Raw genomic sequence first — 23752 nt, 5'->3', positions numbered from 1 at the left:
AATGTATTGTCCCTTAATGTGTKATTTACATCAACAGCTATTCTAGAGGACTATAAAGCCGTGAAGGAGGACGGAGAAGATAAAGACCAAGAGCATGGTAACAATGATACTGAGGAAAAGCTAGAGAACACAGAGCAATCTGCTAAGACCACAAACGAGTTCAAGAAAARCTGGGGATTCCGACGGACCACCATAGCCAAGAGAGAAATGCCCGGAGACACTGCTGCTGAGAGCCAGGATGGCCAKGTAGGGCCTGTGCGTCGCAGTGGGAGGCAGGCAAAYCGCACTGACAAGCTGGAAGAGTTCCTGCTCACCACCAAGAGAGCGCGCACAGTAGGGAGGAGGAGTGCACCTGGCAGCATAGAGGCTGGGGATCCTCCCTCCCAGACCCCTACAGATGCAGAGACGGCCTCCGAGGCCAGTTTTGACGGCAACGCAGAGGCCAAGTCTGTGGACGATAAGCCAGATTCTCCAGTGAGGAAGACGAGGAGCAGGAAGAAGACAACTCGGAAGGCTAAAGGCCGTGGCAGAAGTAGAGTTGGCTCTGTCAGTGATGATGGAAGCTCTGACAATGAGAAGTGTAGTGGCGATGCACTCAAAGAGCTCCAGGAGGAGGAGAAGGGTAGTGGAGATGCACCCAAAGAGCTCCAGGAAGAGGAAGGTAGCGGAAATGCACCCAAAGAGCTCCAGGAAGAGGAAGGTAGCGGAAATGCACCCAAAGAGCTCCACGAAGAGGAGGGTCAGAAGGAAATGCACCCAAAGAGCTCCACGAGAGGAGGGTAGCGAAATGCACCCAAAGAGCTCCACGAAGAGGAGGGTAAGCGGAAATGCACCCAAAGAGCTCCACGAAGAGGAGGAGGGCGGAGATGCACCCAAAGAGCTCCAGGAAGAGGAGGAGGGCGGAGATGCACCCAAAGAGCTCCAGGAAGAGGAGGAGGGCGGAGATGCACCCAAAGAGCTCCACGAAGAGGAGGGTAGCGGAGATGCACCCAAAGAGCTCCATGAAGAGGAGGGTAGCGGAGATGCACCCAAAGAGCCACAGCCAGAGGAGAAGGAGCAGCAGGACAAGAAGACAACCAGCCCTGAGGAGGAAGAGAAGGATGACACAGTGCAGCCAGAGCAGGACTCTGTGAAGAATGAAAAAGAGGAGGAAGAGCAGGAYGAGAAAGAAAAAAGGGGGAGCGTGGAGAAGCCCAGGTCCAGGAGTCCTGCTAAGGCAGCTAGTAGGGGAACCACCCCCAACAAGAGAGACACTAAGTCCAGAGGAGGGATAAAGCCCTGCAATGACCAGGAGGAAGATGAATCCCCATCGTCATCCTCATCATCCAGTGACTCCGGCGATGATGAAGGATACGACCCTAATGCACTGTATTGCATCTGTCGACAGAAACACAACAAACGGTATGCATTTGGATGTCATTCAATTGGAAATCCAGTGCATCTAGTTCTTACAAATGCTCTGTCTGATCCTTCATGGATTACAGAATGTGGTCAAATTAACCTCTGTTGCCCACCTACAAGGGGATGAGTGGTTAGTGATTACTTGGCCAGAGTGATGTGCTTGACTTGTATTCTATGCTTTAGCAGCGACTTTGTTCCACATTGTTAACCCACTTTCTCTGACTACTTGTTTTTGCATATCTGTCTCTGTGCTCTGCTAAGTGTTCTGTGTGCACCCAGGTTCATGATCTGCTGCGACCGCTGTGAGGAGTGGTTCCATGGAGACTGTGTGGGCATCACTGAGGCTCGTGGACGTCTGATGGAGAGGAACGGGGAGGACTACGTCTGCCCCAACTGCACCACCAAGAAGAGCCGACGGCCAAGCCAATGGCAAACCAAAGCAGCTGCCCCCGGTGCCCTCAAGGCCGAGCAGAGCCCCTCTGTGGCGTCTCCCTACCTACAGCCTCAGCTGGGACGGAAGAAAAGGGGACGACTTGGGGATCAAAGGGAGGATAGAGAAGACCACCAACCCCAGTGGGAAAAAGAAGATCAAGATCTTTCAGGCGGTAGGTTTCTGTTACTTTTCTCACAACCCCAGTGGATGAACTCAACAAATGACCTATTCCGGTTTATAATTTGTCCATAAAAGCTTACTTAAAGATGTCTGAGAGCACCATATTAGGGATGGGCGTGAGTACTCGATTCAAGTTCTGGATTTGATTACTAATAATTGAGTACAAGCACTCAAAATGTATACGCAGATGTAGAGAATGTCAAGTGTAGTGAAAATAGGTTGTTTCGTTTTTACTTGTGTATCAGAACAACCAGTAATTGGAACAACCAATGGCGTACCGCAAACTGTATTTCCTCAGCCCCTTAACCTGTCTAGGTTAGCGGAACCCCTCGCCAACAGCCAATGAAATTGCAGGGCGCCAAATACAATCAACAGAAATCTCCTAAATCAAATTTCTCAAACATACAGATTAGGCACCATTTTAAAGATAATTCTCGTTAATCCAGCCAAAGTGTCTGATTTCAAAAATGCTTTACAGCGAAAGCTCCACAAACGATTATGTTAGTCACCACCAAGTCACAGAAAACCCAGCCATTTTTCCCGCAAAGAGGAGTCACAAAAAGCACAAATAGAGAATAAAATTAATCACTAACCTTTGATCTTCATCAGTTGACACTCATAGGACTTCATGTTACACAATACATGTGGTTTTGTTCGGTAAAGTTCATATTTATATCCAAAAATCTAATTTTACATTGGCGTGTTACAATCAGTAGTTCCAAAACATGCAGTGAATTTGCATTGAGCCACATGAATTTACAGAAATACTCATTATAAATGTTGATGAAAATACACGTGTTAAACATGGAAATATAGATACACTTCTCCTTAATGCAACCCCTGTGTTAGATTAAAAAAAAAAAAAAAATACAGAAAAAGCATAATCTGAGTACGGCGCTCAGAGCCCAAAACAGCCAAAATAAATATCCACCATGTTGCGCCATCAACATTAGTCTGAAATAGCATTATAAATATTCACTTACCTTTGATGATCTTCATCAGAATGCACTCCCAGGAATCACAGTTCGACAAATGTTTGATTTGGTCCATCAATTATGTCCAAAGGGCTTCTTTTGTTAGGGCGTTTGGTAAACAAATCCAAATGCGTGTTCAGGTCCAGTCGGACGAAAAGTTCAAAAAGTTATATTACAGGTCGTAGAAACTTGTCAAACTAAGGATAGAATCAATCTTTAGGATGTTTTCATCATAAATGTTCAATAATGTTCCAACCTGAGAATTCCATTGTCTGTAGAAAAGCAATGGAACGAGAGCTACCTCATGTGAAATGCGTGTGACTGAGAACGAGGCTGCTGGCAGACCCCTTAGTCAAACAGCTCCCATCCGGCCCCCCTTCACTCTAGAAGCCTGAAACAACGTTCTAAAGACGGTTGACATCTAGTGGAAGCCCTAGGAAGTGCAACATAACCCATATCCCACTGTGAATTCGATAGGGACTGAGTTAAAAACTACAACCCTCAGATTTCCCACTTCCTGTTTGGATTTTTTCTCTGGTTTTTGCCTGCCATATGAGTTCTGTTATACTCAGACATCATTCAAACAGTTTTAGAAACTTCAGTGTTTTCTATCCAATACGAATAATAATATGCATATATTAGCATCTGGGACTGAGTAGGAGGCAGTTCACTCTGGGCACGCTATTCATCCAAAAGTGAAAATGCTGCCCCCTATCCCAAAGAAGTTAAATAATGAAGTATACGAACAGACTTTCTTTGAAATGACCATCCCTACTCCTTATGACAATTTGTATATTGTAATCCCTGACACTTTTGCCTGTACAGGAATCCGTCTGTGGCATTGTCTGTGTTACACTGTGCACCTGTGTGACCTGTTTGAATTTCAACAGGCGGCGGAGGAGTCTAAGCTGCCCAAATGCATCGGGCCAGGCTGTGAGAAGACCGCTCTGAAGGACTCTGTCTACTGCGGCAGCGAGTGCATCCTGAGACACGCCGCCGCAGCCATGGCAGCRAAGTCAATTTCTGAACCCAAGCAGAAAGAGCAAGACAAGGCTAAGGGACAGAAAAAAACACCTGGTGCCAGGGCAACGACCAAGGTAAACAAAGGGTTCATAAGATAACAAAGATGTTTATATTTTCACCTCTTGTTCTGGAGAGTTGAGAAACCTTTCACTGAGCTTATTGGAACCAGTGCTCTGGTTATTAATACAATGAGTGGAGCATAAATTAAGCGCAATATGTATTCCAATGTTTTGAAATAAGTTTTCTAAATCTGCCCCAAAATTGTACACCAATTTCTTATATGAAATTCTTATTTCTTTCTGTGAAATTGTGACTCATTACCAATGACTAACAAGGCCATACACCATACACTATAATTTTTCCCCTGCTTTCTGGGGAAGGGTATAAAACAATTTCTAGATTGTTGAACGTTTCCAAGAGTAGTGGTCTCCATCGTTGGGAAATGGGAAAAATCTGGAACTACCCAGACTCTGCCTAGAGTTGGCTGTCCGACCAAACTGTGCAACCAGGCAAGAAGGACCTTGGTCAAGGAGGTGACCAAGAACCCAATGAACACTGACATGGAGTGCCTTGGCTGAGATGGGATAACCTGGCAGAAGGACAACAGTCTCTGGTGAAGTGCTGCAATCTGGGCTCTATGGGTTAGTGGCCAGACGGAAGCCACTCCTGAGAAATAGGCACATGACTACATGCCTGGAGTTTGGAAAAAGGCATGAGAAAGACTTGTAACGTAAGGCAAACGAGTCTGGTGTGATGAGACACATTTTACTCTGAATGCAAAGGGCTATATCTGGAGAGGYGCAGGCACAGCTCATCACCTGTCTAACACAATCCCTACTGTGAAGTATGGTGGTGGCAGTTTAGTTACAGTTCATATAAGGAAATCGGTCAATTCAAATAAACTCARTAGGCCCTAATCTATGGATTTCACATGACCTGGGAATACGGATATGCATTGGTTGGTCACATGCAGTGCATTTGGAAAGTATTCAGACCCCTTGACTTTATCCACATTTTGTTACTTTACAGTTTTATTCTAAAATGGATAAAATKGTTTTTTCCCCCATCGATTTACACACAATAKCCCCACAATGACGAAGCAGGTATTAGAAATTTTAGCAAATGTATTACAAATAAACTGCTCACATTTACACCGGTATTCAGACCCTTTACTCAGTACTTTGTTGAAGAACCGTTGACAGCAATTACACCCTCGTGTCTTCGTTACAAGCTTGGCACACCTGTATTTGGGGAGTTTCTCCCATTCTCTGCAGATCATCTCAAGCTCTGTCAGGTTGGATGGGGAGCGTCGGTTCCCAGCTATTTTCAGGTCTCTCCAGAGATGTTCGATCGGGTTCAAGTCTGGGTTCTGGCTGGGCCACTCAAGGACATTCAGAGACTTGTCCCGAAGCCACTCCTGCTCCGTTCATCTTTGCKTCGGTCCTGACTAGTCTCCCAGTCCTTGCTGCTGAAAAACAGGKCTTTCATCTTGCCACTCAACCKTAAAGGCCCTGACCAAGGCCCTTCTCCCCCGATTGCGCCGRTTGGATGGGCGGCCAGCTCTAGGAAMGGTCTTGGCGGTTCCAAATGATAGAGGCCGCGGTGTTCTTGGGGACCTTCAATGCTGCAGAAATGTTTTGGTACCCTTCCCTAGATCTGTGCATCATCGACACAATCCTGTCTCGGAGCTCTACGGACAGTTCATTCGACCTCYTGGCTTGGTTTTAGCTCTGACATGCACTGTCAACTGTGGGACCTTTATTTAGACAGGTGTGTGCCTTTCCAAATGATGTCCCATCATTTGAATTTACCGCAGGTGGARTCCAATCAAGGATAATCAATGGAAACAGGATGCACCTGAGCTCAATTTTGAGTATAATAGCAAAGGGTCTGAATACTTATGTAAATAAGTTCTGTTAATTCATTTCTGTTTAAATTTTGTTTATAAATGTGCAAACATTTCTAAACATGGTTTCGCTTTGTCATGATGGGCTAGTGTTTGTGGATTGAGGAAACATTTATTTAATCCAGTTAAGTATAAGGCTGTAATGTAACAATGTGGATAGGTCTAGGAGTCCAAATACTTTCTGAATGCACTGTGCCTTAAGAAAAAGGGCCGTGGATCAGAACCTGTCAGTATCTGGTGTGACCACCATTTTTGTCATGTAACCCGACACATCTCCTTTGCATAGAGTTGATCAGGCTGCTGATTGTGTTCTGTGGAATGTTTTCCCACTCTTCAATGGCTGTGCGAAGTTGCTGGTAATTGGTGTCAACTTGAACACGCTGTRGTACATGTCAATCCAGAGCATCCCAAACATGCTCAATGGGTGACATCTCTAGTGCGTATGCAGGCCATGGAAGAACTGGGACATTTTCAGCTTCCAGGAATTGTGTACAGATCCTTGGGGACTGTGCATTATCATGCTGTGAGGTGATGGCAGCAGAGGAATGGCATGACAATGGGTCTCAGGATCTCGTCACGGTATCTTGCATTCAAATTGCCARCGATAAAATGCAATTGTTCGTTGTCTGTAGCTTATGCCTGCCCATACCATAAACCCACCGCCACCATGGGGCACTCTTTACGGGGTCTTCCATCATCCCGGTAAAGTTGAAACCGGYATTCGTCCTTGAAGAGCACACTTCTCCAGCATACCGGTGAGAATTTGCACTCTGAAGTCAGATCAAAACCCTGGTGAGGACGACGAGCACACAYATGAGCTTCCCTGAGATGATTTCTGGCAGATATTCTTCGTTTGTGCAAACCTATAGTTTCATCAGCTRTCCGGCTGGCTAGTCTCTGACCATCCCGCAGGTGAAGAAGCCGGATGTGGAGGTCCTGGGCTGGCATGGTTACACGTGGTCTGCTGTTGTGAGGCCGGTTGGARGTACTACCAAAGTCTAAACACAATAACGTTTGAGGCGGCTTATGGTAGAGAAATTGCATTTAAATTCTCTGCCAACAGCTCTGGTGGACATTCCTGCAGTCAGCATGCCAATTGCACGCTCCCTCAACTTGAGACATCTGTGGCGTTGTGTTCTGTGACAGAACTGCACATTTAGGCGTGGCCTTTTTTGTCTCCAGTACAAGGTGCACCTATGTAACAATCATGCTGATATGCCACACCTGTCAGGTGGATGGATTATCTTGGCAAAGGAGATATTTTCACTAATAGGGATGTAAACAAATTTGTCCACAATTTGAGAGAAGTAAAAAATAAAAATTGTGCGAATGGGACATTTCTAGGATCTTTTSTTTTAGCTGATGGGACCAACAGTTTAGATATTTTTGTTCAGTATACATCCTGCATTACACAACACGTTTTGCTATGGAACCTTTCCTGTGCCCTGTTATTGATTGTTGATTGAATGTCTGTTCATGCAGAAGAGTTCCACCTCCGGAAGGAAMACCAGCAAGAAGTCCACAGAGGAGGAGGAGTCTGACAGTGAGGATGACAAGAAGGATGGTGATGAAGAGCAGAATGCAGAGCATCAGCCACCACCACCCACCATGTCGTCCTGGTCCAGCGACCATAATTACAATGCAGTAACGCCAGAAAAGACTACACCCATAGCACCACCAACAGTGTTAAACAAAACGTGTATGTATCTCTTTGAAGGTCTTAATAATCCACTTTTAAACATTTTGTTGTCTCACACTATAGGGGTTGTCAAGTGAGCCATCTGAATGTATTTGCATCGCTCTATTACGGGTTCTTAGAAACAAAACCACATTATTTCCCCATTGATAAATGTAGTTGCTYTCATGGCAACGTAATGCCTAAGATCAGTGGTGTCACATTTATTTCATGGAGGGCCTAGCTTTAGTTCATCAATCAAGTACAAGGGAGGAGCGAAAACCCGCAGACACCKGGCCTCCGTGGAATGAGATTGACACACGTGCCTTAGATTAATGACCCAGATCTTTGGGGAAAGCACTAATGAGAATGGGTCCCCAAATGTATGTGGAGTTTGAAAGTGTGTTACACGGTCATGGTTACTTAGTCAGGTATACAGAGTTGCTGAGTGGGTAAGTACACATTGCTATGAATGGATACAAACATGACTATTTTTAGGATTTATTTCTAAAGCCGTGTTTTTAAAAACGGTAACCATGAACAAAGCCATGATTGGGGATAATTTATGATAAATGAATCAACGGTTACTTACTGTATGCAGTGCGAATGTGTGTTGGCACCCGTGTGTGTGTTGGCACCCGTGTGTGTGTTGGCACCCGTGTGTGTGTTGGCACTCGTGTGGTGCGTGTGAAAATCTCCATGTGCTCCTCCAAACTGCTGTTCATCTAGAGACAGTCCCTCTCGAGCAGGTAGGTCTCAGCGTTTGTTTTTTTATTCCTGGATTTATACAGGGAACTATACAGAAATACAGCTCACACTGCTGATGAATTGAGCTATAAGTATTCGGTGCAACCAAGGAAGTATTCACGATTAGCTTTGTGAATGGTGTGCTGTTTCTTTATTGAATGTCATGCATCCAAACTCCTTCTGGGGCACTGGCGATAAAATAAAAGGTGTTAAGACAGATTTTTTTGGATGCCTTGATTGATTATATGAGGGGTCTCGGATTACTTAGGATGTCCTGACCAGTTGCTCTCGGACAGCATGTGCCACAGATCTACACGCCACGAGAGGAAGTGAAAGTCTGAAGCGGATTGACTCGGACAGCTGGAACAGGAAATCTATTACTTCTACTGAGACAAGACCTGCTGAAGACACTGCACAGAAGTCTTCAGCACAGAAGTKTTAGATGACTAGGAGAAGTGGAACACCAGAGTCGTCATCAACTAAACATAAAGAGSAGGGTGGCAGACCATTATTACCTAAGTTCTACCACACTTCTGTTTTACTGATATGAAATTACTGAGACATTTAGGGACAATTTAGTATTTTTTGCTATGAACTCTGCTTTGTTTCAAAGCTTTACCCAGGTTTCTAGTTTTATGGGGAGTAATTAGACAGGTTGGGATGCAAGTATTTTAGATGTGTGTATTGCATTGGTAGTTCGTGACTTCAGGAATCCGCTTAGCCATGTAATTACAGCTGCCTGTTCTTCAGATGTATGGGGGGGGATGCCGTATGTTATTCACTCATGACCTGCTTGCATGTCTATATACTCAGATCTCCAATATATTATTTTGTGCACATACATTCTGATTGATAGTTTGCCAAGTGTTTTTGGGAGCAAATCAGTCACATTGAAATTCCTATTGCTGCCCGTTTGAAATCTGTATATGAACATATTGGTGATTTTAAAAGAATGCAAGTAATAATTGTTGTACAGGTAAGAACAGGTTTAGTAGTTAGGGCTGGAGGTGAATGYTGTGTGCCTTTGGCTCAATGAGCAATTGTGTAATTGGATATGGCAGTAGCATTTTCTGCTGATGGCACTCACATGCATTTGCCGTTTTTAATGTACAGACATATTTCTCATACTTTGGTAATGAGCAACACCGARGTGGCAAAATATCTGCTTTAACAAAGCTATGACTAATATCGATATCCACATTTTTACATATCAAGTCATACAAAAGCAATTGGTACTAGTATACTTGTCACGCACAACCAGTGCCTCTGGGGAAAGATGTTGCATTGATCTTGAATTGTTCAGCTTAATATTCCTTGACAAATATTTTGTCTTTATTGAACGCTCATTAGATGTGTGTACAGCTGAAGGTAGACGGTATTGTTAGAAGAACCCTGTGCTGGCCTCACAGCAATATGAATTCAGTGGTGAAAATATCAGATTTGGTGTGGGATGTATGAAGATATGTAGAAGGAGGTGAACGTTCAGACATTCTTTGCCCAAACATGGTAAGTTCCAAGTTAAGTTGAACTATTGGTTGTTTTCTGGCCATTTGATACAGTGGGTCAACTAGTGGGATCTTCAAAGACCAGACAAAGGGAGATTCACATCRTAATAGAATCTAATTGTAGTTTTGTGGAGATCCCTGTACCCAGTGACTTTCCAGACATTTATTTTTTTAGGGCTTAATATCTGATGGGTTGTTGATTGGGGTCTAGTTCTGTAGCTCAGGAACAGATGTAAAATGGTATGCAGGAACTATTCATACTGTGTTGCTTTTTTTTGTTGCTCATTTAGTACACAGTCAGGCCTAGGAGCTTTTAGTACGTCGGTCTCTTCTGATAACACTGAAGTGGTGTCTCGCCTACATTCTTCATGAAGAGGATCACCACCATTTGAACTAATGTTGAGAAGATTGGAATTGCAGCACCCCAAAAATGGGTCCRTTTATACAAATTCATTTTACATCATTTTTAGCCAGAGAATAAAAGAGATTTCCAAATTCTGTTATATTTATTTAACCCATTTTATGTGCATGCTTTTATGGTTGGCTTTCGCCGTGTGTGGGAAGATGTATTTTAAACAGGTTTATTTTGTGTTTGTCAAGGTATTTATCATTAGATCCAACAAAGGGAGGAGGACCCATCTTCAATATTTTGTGTTCTTTGTATGCATTCTGGTCATGTCTGGTAGTCTGTCATTAAGTGAATCTAAGATCACATTACATATGCCATCATTGTAAATAAGAATGTGTTCTTAACTGATTTGCTATTTAAATGTTTTACCTTTTCCCCCCTGAATTCAATTTACCTGTCATATGTTTTCATGATGGGTCATAAACTGTTTCTACTTGTGTTTAATGCAAATTGTTTTACGCTCCACAGCTCCTGTAGAGAAGGAGAGTGAAGAGGACCAGAGTGAGAAGGAATCAACCCCTTCTGAGAAGAAGTCACCTGCTTCTACAGCGCCGCTCAAAGGAAGAAAGAAGTCCCCCGGACCCAAATTATTAAAGACATACACCAGACGCAATAAACCAGCAACTCCAGGCAGCCGTGCTAAGGCACCAAAGAAACAACCACCACCCCCTCCTAACAAAACCAAATCCAAGAAACCACCTCCACCGCCTGCTGTCTTGACCCCTTCTGCCCCTGGTTCTTTAGATGCACCACGACATCACGTCACAGGAGCCCTGAGGGTTGGCAAGTCCAGCTTTACCATCCCTAAGAAGCAGGCCCAGCCCCAGCAAAGGGACTCCTCGGGTCGTAGTCCGTCCAGAGTCGCATCCTCAGCCCCTTCCACCCGACACCATGAGCCAGGCGCTTCTGCACCTTCCATGATGTGCCCGACAGCTCCGCCCAACAACCAGATGAGACAGAACATACGCCGCTCACTCACAGACATCCTCTACAAGAGGTGAGTATCCCAGAAGTTAGACCTAGACTTATCCACGTTTCTAGAGAATGGCTTACATTGTCTCTTYAACTTCATGCAAGGTCATTCATCTGATTTATGGTTTTAATGTAGATTATTTTTGAGAATACTAATAAGTTGTTGTAGGCCAATGGAAAATACAGTTGAAGTTGGAAGTTTACATACACTTAGGTTGGAGTCATTAAAACACATTTTTCAACCACTCCACAAATTTCTTGTTAATTAACAAACTATAGTTTTGGCAAGTCGGTTGGGACATCTACTTGGTGCGTGACACAAGTAATTTTRCCAACAATTGTTTACAGACAGATTGTTTCACTTATTCACTGTATCACAATTCCAGTGGGTCAAAAGTTTACATCACTAAGTTGACTGCCTTTAAATAGCTTGGAAAATTCCAGAAAATGATGGCATGGCTTTAGAAGCTTCTGATCGGCTAATTGACATCATTTGAGTCAATTGGAGGTGTACCTGTGGATGTATTTAATGGCCTACTTTCAAACTCAGTGCATCTTTGCTTGACATCATGGAAAAGTCTAAAGAAATCAGCCAAGACCTCAGAAAAACAATTGTAGACCTCCACCAGTCTGGTTCATCCTTGGGAGAAATTTCCAAACGCCTGAAGGTACCACATTCATTTGTACAAACAATAGTACGCAAGTATAAACACCATGGGACCACGCAGCCGTCATACCGCTCAGGAAGGAGACGTGTTCTGTCTCCTAGAGATGAARGTACTTTGGTGCGAAAAGTGCAAATCAATCCRAGAACAGCAGCAAAGGACCTTGTGAAGATGCTGGAGGAAACGGGCACAAAGGTATCTATATCCACAGTAAAACGAGTCCTATATCGACATAACCTGAAAGGCCGCTCAGCAAGGAAGAAGCCACTGCTCCAAAACCGCCATAAAAAAGCCAGACTACGATTTGCAACTGCACATGGGGACAAAGGTTGTACTTTTTGGAGGAATGTCCTCTGGTCTGATGAAACAAAAAAAGAACTGTTTGGTCATAATGACCATCGTTATGTTTGGAGGGAAAAGGGGGAGGCTTGCAAGCCGAAAAACACCATCCCAACCGTGAAGCACGGGGGTGGCAGCATCATGTTGTGGTGGGTGCTTTGCTGCAGGAGGGACTGGTGCACTTCACAAAATAGATAGCATCATGAGGTAGGAAAATTTGGTGGATATATTGAAGCAACATCTCAAGACATCAGTCAGAAAGTTAAAGCTTTGTCACAAATGGGTCTTCCAAATGGACAATGACCCTATGCATACTTCCAAAGTTGTGGCAAAATGGCTAAAGGACAACAAAGTCAAGGTATTGGGAGTGGCCATCACAAAGCCCTGACCTCAATCCTATTGAAAATGTGTGGGCAGAACTGAAAAAGCGTGTGCGAGCAAGAAGGCCTACAAACCTTACTCAGTTACACCAGCTCTGTCAGGAGGAATGGGCAAAAATTCACCCAACTTATTGTGGAAAGCTTGTGGAAGGATACCTGAAACGTTTGACCCAAGTTAAACAATTTAAAGGCAATGCTACCCAATACTAATTGAGTGTATGTAAACTTCTGACCCACTGGGAATGTGATGAAAGAAATAAAAGCTGAAATAAATCACTCTACTATTCTGACATTTCACGTTCTTAAAATTAAAGTGGTGATCCTAACTGACCTAAGACAGGGAATTTTTAGTTGGATTAAATGTCAGGAATTGTGAAACTGAGTGTAAATGTATTTGGCTAATGTGTATGTAAACTTCTTACTTCAACTGCACATGTTCCCCACATCTTTACAACTACGTTGTCTAGAATGTATAGCTCTAAAATGTGTATGTGACCAATGCGATTTGATTTATTGTCCGACCAGGGTGAGTGACAGTGATGATTTGAACATGTCTGAGAACGAGGTGGGAAAACTGGCGGTCAGCATTGAGAAGGAGATGTTCAACCTGTGCCTTTGCACGGACAGCAAGTACAAGAACAAGTACAGATCKCTCATGTTTAACCTGAAAGACCCCAAAAACAAGGTGAGTCCACAGGTGTCTGCAGAAGTGACTAGTCAAGCGATAAGTTGTGTAGGCTAAACCAAATATGGTAAATGTTGGAAAGCCATGTACATGTAAATGCCAAAACAACGTAAATACCAACATAAAGTCTCTTAATAGGGCGTTGGGCCACCGTGAGCCAGAACAGCTTCAATGTGCATAGATTCTACAAGCATCTGGAACTCTATTGGTGGGATGCGWAAATTCCTTTTGGTGTTTTGTTGTTGTTGGTGGAGAACGCTSTCTCAGGCACCACTCCAGAGTCTCCTATAAGTGTTCAATTGGGTTGAGATCTGGTAATTGAGATGGCATATGGTTTACATCGTTTTCATGCTCATCAAACCATTGTGATCACTCGTGCCCTGTGGATGGGGGCATTGTCATCCTGTGGTGGTGTAACCATGGTAGCCAAAATAACTGGGCCTGCCCAACATTTATACATGACTCTAAGCATGATGGGACATTTAATTGCTTAGGAATTGCTCAGGAACCATAACTGTGGAAGCACCTGCTTTCAATATATCCCTCAATCACTCAATTGTTTCCTTTTATTTTGGCAGTAACCTGTACATTTGAATTAGTATTTCTATATTATAGTATTGCGTTGTTGGTATGTGGGTGAATTGATCGTGAGTCATGAATTCAATTTAAATGATATTACTGAAATGTTTTATGTTCACAAGCCATATGTGCCAGGTGAGTAAATGGTATGTTGTGCTTGTCTCAGGGCCTGTTCTACCGCGTGGTCTGGGGAGAGGTCAGTCCCTTCAGGCTGGTGAGGCTGAGTGCAGATGAGCTGCTCTCCAAAGAGATCTCAGAGTGGAGGAAGCCTGACACCACTGAGGTAAGAAGGAACTCCTCTGTTGACCTATTAGAGATCATGATAATGAAACCAATAATTCTATAGACAGAGCAGTACTAGGAATGGTATTTATTGTGCAACTAAATATCACTACTAAAGAGACCATATAATTAGCCTAATTTTCGTATATTGCTAGACACTATATATGTTCAATAAGGCCTACATCCAAGTTGATGACCTCTGTTGTATCTCATAGGCTCCCAGTGCTAGATCCCAGACAGGGCAGTCCAAATCGGGCCGTAGGCTTGATTCTGGCCCCCTTGATGTGGACATGGAGGACGCTCCTCCAATGTCTGATGGAGATGTATGTAACTCTGGCACCTCTCCATCTCCTCGCATGGCTTTTTCTGCAGTAAGTGGTGGCTTTCTCACCCTTTCTTTCACTTCCGCTTGTCTTTCATCTTCATTTTCCTTGCATAAGACAAGAACCATGTTGTCCTGGGTGTTAACATGTGGGTAACATATTGTGGTTTTACAGTTTAATTCTCTTGCCAACCTGTCCCATACCTCTTTAAACTGTCCCTTTGTCCTACTGAAGCTCACTGCCACCCGCCCCGTGCATCACTCAAATCACGTTTCACACCCACTGTGCATCAATGTAGCTATCGTTTTAGAGATGATCTAATGATTKATGTGATCAGAATATTTCCTCCATTCAGGACCTCATCAGATTTGGCTATGGTTTGATGTGCTATTTGAGATTCCATTGTCAGTTTGTAGTGTTGACTGTCTTTCTGTTTTCGTTTTACAATGTGTTCAGGAACTAGAGGAAGCTAGCTCCGCTCCCTCTTCTGGCTCTGTTCAGGTGGGGGTGAAAAGTGGCAGTTCCCTGCCAGACATCTTCAGCATGATGCGGGACACCACAGCCGAACACAGGGCCCACCTCTTTGACCTCAACTGCAAAATCTGCACAGGTAAAAAATAAATGATGCAAGAAACGGTGGCATAAAAACTTTGAGCGTACTTGGAATTCCCCTCACATATGTCCCTCATATCTTCATTCTTATTGCTCCATGCTTAACTTTGATTAGTGGATTTGATGGTTTAGGAGGTTTAAGTAACATCTGTCTCCCCTCTTCCAGGCCAGAAGTCTGCAGATGATGAACCAGCAGCCAAGAAGGCCAAACTCTCCAAGAAGCCTGAAATGAGGCAAGAGGTGAGGCGCTTGTCCAGGTCCTCCTCAGGTGAAGGTGCCCCGGTCTCTTATCCTGGCAGTGAGACGCCAGTCCCTGAGCCCCTGCCCTACCAGGAGGACACAAGCATCCATTTTCCTCCGCCCCAGACCCCTGTCARRGCARCAGCCGTCTCCTCTGTCAGCATCACCCGCAGAGATCCCCGCATGGCAAGACACAGCTCTGGAGTGACGGTCACCCACTCTGCCCCAGACACATCCATGGTAGCACCCATCTCAACAGATACCTATTCAAGACCCATTCCAACAGAGTCCTATTCAAGACCTTTCCCAGCAGATACTTATTCAAGACCAGCCGTTTCAGTAGAGCCCGCTCCGGTTGCAGTGATGGAGGTGGTGCCCAAGGGGCCTCTGCCCATGCCCCCGGCTCCTCCACCTTCCATCCCCAGGCCCATCATGCAGAAAGCTGCCTCGTCAGAGCCTCCTCCAGAGGGCGAGACCGCCATCTTCCTCCATGGCCAGGAGATGATGTGGAAAGGATTAGTCAACATGCACACCGTGGCCAAGTTTGTCACTAAGGCATACCTGGTCTCAGGATCCTTTGAGCACCTGAAAGAGGTTGGTTATTAATTTGTTAGAAAAGATTACATCACTGGTAGTTGCAGTTTTTTTTAACGTGAGCTAAGAAAAACCACAACGAAGACAACATAACTGCTAAGATAACTGTTATATTTGATCATAGTGAAAGTCTCACTACATTTTTGCCCAGAATACATGTATTACTTACAGTGTTCAGAAAGTATTCACACCCTTGACTTTTCAACATTTTGTTGTTACAGCCTCAATTTAAAATGGATTAAATTGAGATTTGGTGTCACTGGCCTACACACAGTACCCCATAATGTCATAGTGGAATTATGTTTTTAGACATTTTTACAAATTAATTAAAAATGAAGAGCTGAAATGTTTTGAGTAAGTATTCAACCCCTTTGTTATTTGAAGTCTAAGTTCAGGAGTCACATAAATTGCATGGACTCACTCTGTATGCAATAATAGTGTTTAACTAGATTTTTGAATGACTACTTCATCTCTGTATCACACACATACAATTACCTCATCTCTGTATCACACACATACAATTATCTGTAAGGTCCCTCAGTGGAGCAGTGGAATTTCAACCACATAGACCAGGGAGGTTTTCCAATGCCTCGCAAAGAAGGGCACCTATTGGTAGATGGGTCAATTTTTTATAAAAAGCTGACATTGAATACCCCCTTTTGAACATGGGTGAAGTTACTAATTACACTTAATACACCCAGTCACTACAAAGATACAGGCATCCTTCCTAACTCAGTTGCCGGAGAGGAAGGAAACCGCTCAGGGATTTCACCGTGAGGCCAATGGTGACTTTAATGGCTGTGGTAGGAGAAAKCTGAAAATGGATTAAAAAAATATTTAACTTGGCAAGTCAGTTAAGAACAAATTKTTATTTACAATGACGGCCTAGGAACAGTGGGTTAACTGCCTTGTTCAGGGGCAGAATGACAGATTTTTACCTTGTCAGCTCGGGGATTTTATCTAGCAAKCTTTCGGTTACTGGCCCAACGCTCTAACCACTAGGCTACCTGCCGCCCCAATAAGGCACTGAAGTAAAACTGCAAGAAATGTGACAAAGAAATTCACTTTATTTCCTGAATACAACGCATTATGGTTGGGGCAAGTCCAACACATCACTGAGTACCACCCTTCATATTTTCAACCATGGTGGTGGCAGCATCATGTTATGGGTATGCTTGTCATTGTCAAGGACTAGGGAGTTTTTTTAGAATAAAAAGAAACAGAATGGCGCTAAGCACAGGCAAATCCTAGAGGAAAACCTGGTTCAGTTTGCTTTCCAACAGACACTAGGTGACAAATTCACCTTTCAGCAGGACAGTAACTTTGAACACAAGGCCAAATATACACTGTTGCTTACCAAGATGTCATTGAATGTTCCTGAGTGGCCTAGTTACAGTTTTGTCTTAAATCGTCTTAAATCTATGGCAAGACTTGAAAATGGCTGTCTAGCAATGATCAACAATCAACTTGACAGCTTGATGAATTTTGCAAAGAATTATTAGCTCATATTGTACAATCCAGGTGTGCAAAGCTCATAGACTTATTTTCAATAAATTAGCTACAATTTCTACGCATGTTTTCACTTTGGCATATGGGGTATTGTGTGTAGATGAAAATAAAGATTTAATKAATTTTGAATTCAGGCTGTAATAACAAAATGTGGAATAKGTCTAGGGTTATGAATACTTTCCGAAGGCACTGTACTTGTTTGAATTGTTTGTGAATATATGGTAATGTCATCCGAYTTTAACACAAAGGTGACATTGTTAATCCTGTACAGGATCTGCCTGACACCATCCACATTGGAGGCCGAATCTCTCCCAGCACTGTGTGGGACTATGTTGGAAAACTGAAGACATCTCTGTCCAAGGTAAAGCTTCCACCACAATCTAATAATGTGAGGTATTTATACACKACCTACTTCCTGGTTGAGGATCCTAAAGTCACACCCCTCTCTTTGTTTTTGCCTCATCTCCAGGAGCTGTGTCTAATCCGGTTCCATCCAGCCACAGAGGAAGAAGAGGTTGCCTACGTCTCTCTCTTCTCTTATTTCAGCAGTAGGAAGCGTTTTGGAGTGGTCGCCAACAACAACCGCCGCATCAAAGACCTGTACCTCATCCCCCTGAGCTCCAAGGACCCCCTGCCCTCCAAACTGTTACCTTTTGATGGGCCAGGTAAGCATCTGCAGGGAGACGCACAGAGGCCTCCGATAACCCTAACACCCAAACACTGGATTGAATATGATGTGCCAAAGTCTCAATACCTCAAGACAATTAAGTTAGGCATAATGTCAGTCAATAGTTTTGTTCAGGATTTTGTTCATTTACTTAGTTTTCCTCTGTGTGAAAGGAGAGCTTGTTTCATGAAGTTGGTTTATGATATACATTGTAGGGGGCGAGCATGTATTTCTGCTGTTGCCTTCCTCCATAAACATCCCTCTGTACTTGTTCTATGCCCCCAGTGTGTACTCTGTGTGTATATTACCTTGTATCACACGTCTGTCTTAAATAAAGGATGRTGTGCATCACAGGTTGGTGCGGCCTTAGACGTCAGTCTCAGCCTGTTGTTTTTAAGGCTCAGCTTTTATTCTGTAGATACTCGTGTGAAATGTTTGGGTAATGATGGTGTTTCTGAAAATGACAACTGCCACAATGTTACATTTAAATTACTCCTCACTGCAACTTGGTGTACTGTGTTAGTGGATCTACCTGCATCTCCAGTACCCACACATCATAACTGAATGYGCAGCACCTGACCTACACCTAGTCCATCCCATACCACCAACAATGCCTGGAAAGCCATGGTAAGTTATTATGAGAGGTCCAGCTTGGAGAGCCTTGGACAGATGGTTCTACTCATGTTGGGGTTTTAAAGAAGATGGACAAGAGAAGAATCTATGGATCTCAAACACTCACTGAATTGAAGAAACAAACACTTAACCATCCATATAATTAGTTGTCAGCAGAGGTTGGATAAGTAGTGTCATAATTAAAAACGTTGCATATAAGTTCAGTGGAATGCACTGTACAACACATATTGTCTGTTTTTATATAGAATAGTAAAGAATATGGAAATGTCCACTAATATTGACATGTCATTAGCATGCATTCTCATGAYGTCACAATCTAGCAAGATGAGAAGCTTTGTGAAAGTGGCGAATGTTGCGTTTTTCTGTACCTGCAAAGTGTGATGTTAGATCAACAGAAACATGCAGTCTAATGCAGTGCACAGACAGTCACAGTTCTCAAAGTATCATGGGGAGTTTAAGACTGCTCAGCAGTGTGACTAAGCACTCTTAAAGGTTGTCTGTAGCTTACAATTCTTGTTTGTATTCTTTTGACACATGAATATTTTAATTTAATTGTATACTTGAAGCTGATTATACAGGTGGCTTTTTGTTCTCATATTTTTTGTTGTTGGAACAATTCGAAATGGAAAGTGAAGACCGTGGCTTTAAATCAACAGACCTTTTTGTGATCAGTTTTGGTTTGTTGTGATCTGTGTGATTCCCGGTCTCTGTGAAATCCTCTTGTCTGTTGTCGTCCATAGCTTCGGGCGTTTGAAACAAGCTCTCATTTCAGTTTCACTTCAAATAAATTGTATCTCTGGAAATTTTAGTCATTTAGCAGATGAATCTATCGGCGATATACAGTATACAAGTATGTAAGTGSATAAAGGATATGTTCTAGAATGCTTTTTATTCAATTATCACTAATTGTTTTAACTTTGTCTTGTAGGACTTGAACCAGCGCGTCCTAACCTCCTGCTTGGGTTGGTGATTTGCCAGAAGGACAAGAAGCGTGCTGGAGCCTRTTTGGAGACTGAGGAGAAGCGTTCCAAGATCCAAATCAGAGACCTAGATGATACTGGCCTTCCAAAACCAACCACCACCATCAAAGCTGAAGTCAAAGCCGAGAAAGCCTTGCGGTACACCCAGGATCTTCCCTTCAGCACAACCCCCCCAGGTACACCTCCCCCTCTCAGCTCCTCAGAGACCTCCACGTCCATGGCAGCCTTATCAGTGCTGTCCTTCCTGTCCTCTGTCAAAGCCCCTGCTACAGACAAAGAGTCACCTGCCTCAAGCTCTGCTGCATCATCTGCTGCCAATGCCACTCCCCTTCAGACCATCTTGAAGACCTTGTTTGGGAACAAGAGGCAAGACTCTGAGGCCTCCATGTCTCCCTCAGAGCATGGTGRTGTTGACGTCTCAGCCGTGCCTGCTACTCTGCTAGATCCCATTGTTCAGCAATTTGGACAGATTTCTAAGGAGAAGCAGGTGGAGGAAGATGAGGATGACAGACCATACGACCCAGAGGAGGAATATGACCCAGGCATGGGCTATGGAGCACCCCAGAAGTCGGTTAAAGAACCTGAGGTCATCAAGCAGCCAGAGGCTACGGATGTGGATGATGTGGCTTATGACCCGGAGGATGACACCATCTTTGAGGAGGTCAAGACTGAGSTCCCTGGTCAAGCCAAGGCCACCGGGGATCTGACCAAACAGCAGAAAATGGTGGAGGATCTCAACAAACAGATTGAGGAGCAGAAACAGCAGCTGGAGGAGCAGGAGGAATCCATCCACGAAAAAAAGTCAACCACAGGGACATCAGCTGCCTCGTTCTCAYTCACAGACAGTTTGATCTCACAGCCATCRCTACTGGCCAACAGTCGGCTCCTGCAGCTGGGCAAAAAAGTTGAAGAGTTAGTGAAGTCTTCTGCTGCTGCTCCTTTGATTAACCAGAGAAGGGACCCAAGGCAGAGTAGGGATCCCAGGAGGCTAACCTCAGACTCAATAGAAAAAGTGGAGATACCTCCTGCCATAGACACCACGCCACCACCACAGACTGATGTCCAAGAACCAGAAACACCKCTGCCCCAAGAAGAGGTTATAACAGATTCTCTTCCCTTTCTGGAATCAGACGCAACAGAGGTTTCCATTCCCCTGTTAGGTGAGCATGTAGAACCTGCTACGGAGGTCAATTACATGGAGGAACAAACTGTTGAATCTGAGGAAGTCGACCCAACCAAGAGTGACTTGGACAAATACAGTATTTGGCCAAATGCAGACAGCATTTTAAAAACAGGGGAGATCTCTAGTTTTGAGAAGAACCGTCAAGAGCCTACCTCCTCTGGCTACTTCAACATGTCCACAAACAACAACTCCTTAGCTTCACCTACAATTAATGTACTGTCTCAGAATGTCACCCAGGATAGCTCCACCCTGGTGGACACTCAATCCTCCCACATGTCACATATGGAAACATCAAGCTACATGGACTATGGAGCTCCTGACATTCTCCCAACAACCACCTTCCCACCCCAGCTTGTACCACCACCAATGCAGGGTCCYCCCCCAATGCTCGGGCCACCACCCATGTCAGTTCCCCCACCCATGCAGAGTATTCCTTCCTTGTCAGGTCCTCTACCTATGCAGAGACCWCCTCCACCCATTCAAGTTCCTCCACCCATGCAAGTGGAGAGCAACCAGTCTCCGTACTCCCAATATGGGCCGCCTCCTGCTGCTTATCCTCCCTATCAGAACCAATGGGGAGGCTCTCAGCAGCAGTATGAGGCCCCCCCTGGTCCTCCACCCCAGACCATGATGCCACCCAGGGGACCCCCTCCATTCCAGCCGATGGGCCCGAGAGCCCCACCTCCCCAGATGTTCAATGCCCCCATGGGCTCCATGCCTCCCCAGCACATGGGGCAGCAAGGCCTCCCTCCAGGCCAGTTCATGGAGGGCCATGGCCTGCCCAGACCTAATTTTGACGGGCAAAACGGTTTAGCTCCACCAAGGAACAGTGGACCCCCTCCTCCATTCAACTTCCCTGGACCCAGAGCACCCCATCCACCATTCACAGGGCCTCCCCCAGGCCACTTTGACAACAGAGGACCTCCTCCATCCCACTTCCCTGGGCCCAGAGGTCCACCTTCTCATTTTGGGGATCATGGGTCCCAAGCCCACATGATTGACCCACCAAGAGGCCCTGTAGATCAGTACAACAATGTCAGTGTTGGGTCCTACCAGCAGGGCATGGACCATCACCAGGGTCAGACCCCTCCACACATGTACAAAGACAACCAGGCTCCCCCACAAGGCCCCTCTTACAGAGGACCTCCACACAACCAGTATGAGGGGCGGAGAGGCCCGCCTCCCAGTGGAGATATGGGTGGACAGCGCTTCCATCCACCTAACCAGTTTCGGGGCTCTATAGCACCCTCCCCACCACCACACAGGGGGTCTTATGATGACCAGAGACCCCCTCAGGACCACCGTGGGGCCCCACCACAGCATTTTGGAGGACCTGACCAGTATCACCTTGACAGTCCAGGGGACTTAAGGCCAGTTCGCCACAGTGGGCCTCTGCTCCCGACCCCACCAGAGGGCCCCATACCTCTACCAAACCGCATGGGGGGTCACAGCCCAGAGTCCCACAGGGATGACCACTGGCGACGACACTCGCCTGATATGAGAAGGAGCAGCTCCACCAGAGAGGGCTCAGAACCTAGCGGTGGAGACAGGCCCAGTCGGTTTGAGGGGGGCCACAGAGACCGGGAGCCAATCCCTGGCTCCTCTCGGTTGTCTGAGGAAAGGCAAAGGGACCTGTCTGAGGACCGCAGGAGGGAGCGGGACAGAGAGGGGCCCCATGGAGCCAGACCATGGGACAGGGGCCAGGGCAAGCCCTGGAGCCGGGAGAGAGAGTGGGACAGAGGCAGGGAGAGAGACAGGGGAGAGAGAGAACGAAGCCGGGAGAGGGAGCGCAGCAGAGGGAGGGAGGGAGAGCGACATGGGGAACCAGAGGGTGACAAACGCAGGGCGCCGGAGGGTGACAAACGCAGGGCGCCGGAGGGTGACAAACGCAGGGCGCCGGAGGGTGACAAACGCAGGGCGCCGGAGGGTGACAGACGCAGGGCGCCGGAGGGTGACAGACGCAGGGCGCCGGAGGGTGACAGACACAGGGCGCCGGAGGGGGACAGACACAGGGCGCCGGAGGGGGACAGACACAGGGCGCCGGAGGGGGACAGACACAGAGCGCCGGAGGGGGACAAGAGAAGGGACAGGGAGAGAGACCGAGACAGGGGCAGGGAGAAAGAGCCTGACAGGAGAGACTACGACCGAGACAGACCCAGGATCAGAGACCGGGAGAGAGACCGCGACAGGAGAAGGTCCAGGAGCAGAGACCGGGACAGAGGCAAGGAAAGAGAGCCTGACAGGAGAGACAACGACCGAGACAGAGCACGAGACCGAGATAGAGAGAGGGATAAAGACCGGGACCGGCGCGACAGGAGCAAGAGCAAAGAAAAGAGAGAAGACAAAAAAGAAACAAACAAATCTGATGTCCCAAAGGAGAGCGATAAACCTGCAGAGGTTGAAACTGCTAAAAACACATTGTAATGTCTTACTTTTGAGGACTTTTCACTGTAGTAAATCAATCACCCTGTAACTTTTACTTTCAGCACCATAACTAAATGTAAATAGACATTGGGAATGTGTTTCTACATGGCAAATGATTTCATGGTACAATACTCTTGTAGTTCAAAAGGTCTGATTTTTTTCCCCCACTTCATATTTTATGAATGTTATCACATTTGAAACTAATATTGAGGTCATTTAAGTTCATCTGACTATGATACCATGTCATTTACATACAAGTACCMTTCTCCTGTCAAAGTARCTTTTCTAAGAAACACATGAAAGCAACTGATTAACTCCCTGAKCTTTAATGTAAATATGAATGTATTTGTGTATATACCGGTATGTTTTTAATCACATTTTTCTAAGTAGAGAAATTATAAGCCATATATCTGGAATGGATAATGTAAGAAT

General features: G+C 45.2%; 1 protein-coding gene across 1 annotated transcript; it reads left to right on the top strand.

Annotated features, from left to right (window-relative positions):
* Window positions 1-588: 588 nt before the first annotated feature.
* On the top strand, window positions 589-23752 carry LOC111970570 (death-inducer obliterator 1-like). Its single transcript, XM_023997388.2, is given in 15 exon segments — window positions 589-1401; window positions 1681-1892; window positions 1895-1921; window positions 1924-2006; window positions 3879-4085; window positions 7400-7616; window positions 10722-11250; window positions 13135-13294; window positions 14040-14156; window positions 14371-14526; window positions 14935-15088; window positions 15257-15924; window positions 17705-17794; window positions 17903-18098; window positions 19662-23752. Coding segments are annotated over 15 exon segments (7287 nt in total). The 5' UTR covers window position 589; the 3' UTR covers window positions 23321-23752.

The sequence above is a fragment of the Salvelinus sp. IW2-2015 genome, linkage group LG11 (assembly GCF_002910315.2).
Source record: "Salvelinus sp. IW2-2015 linkage group LG11, ASM291031v2, whole genome shotgun sequence".
Classification (NCBI taxonomy): Eukaryota; Metazoa; Chordata; class Actinopteri; order Salmoniformes; family Salmonidae; genus Salvelinus; species Salvelinus sp. IW2-2015.
Note: the sequence above shows the minus strand (reverse complement) of the source record. Positions and strands in the feature narration are given on the sequence as shown.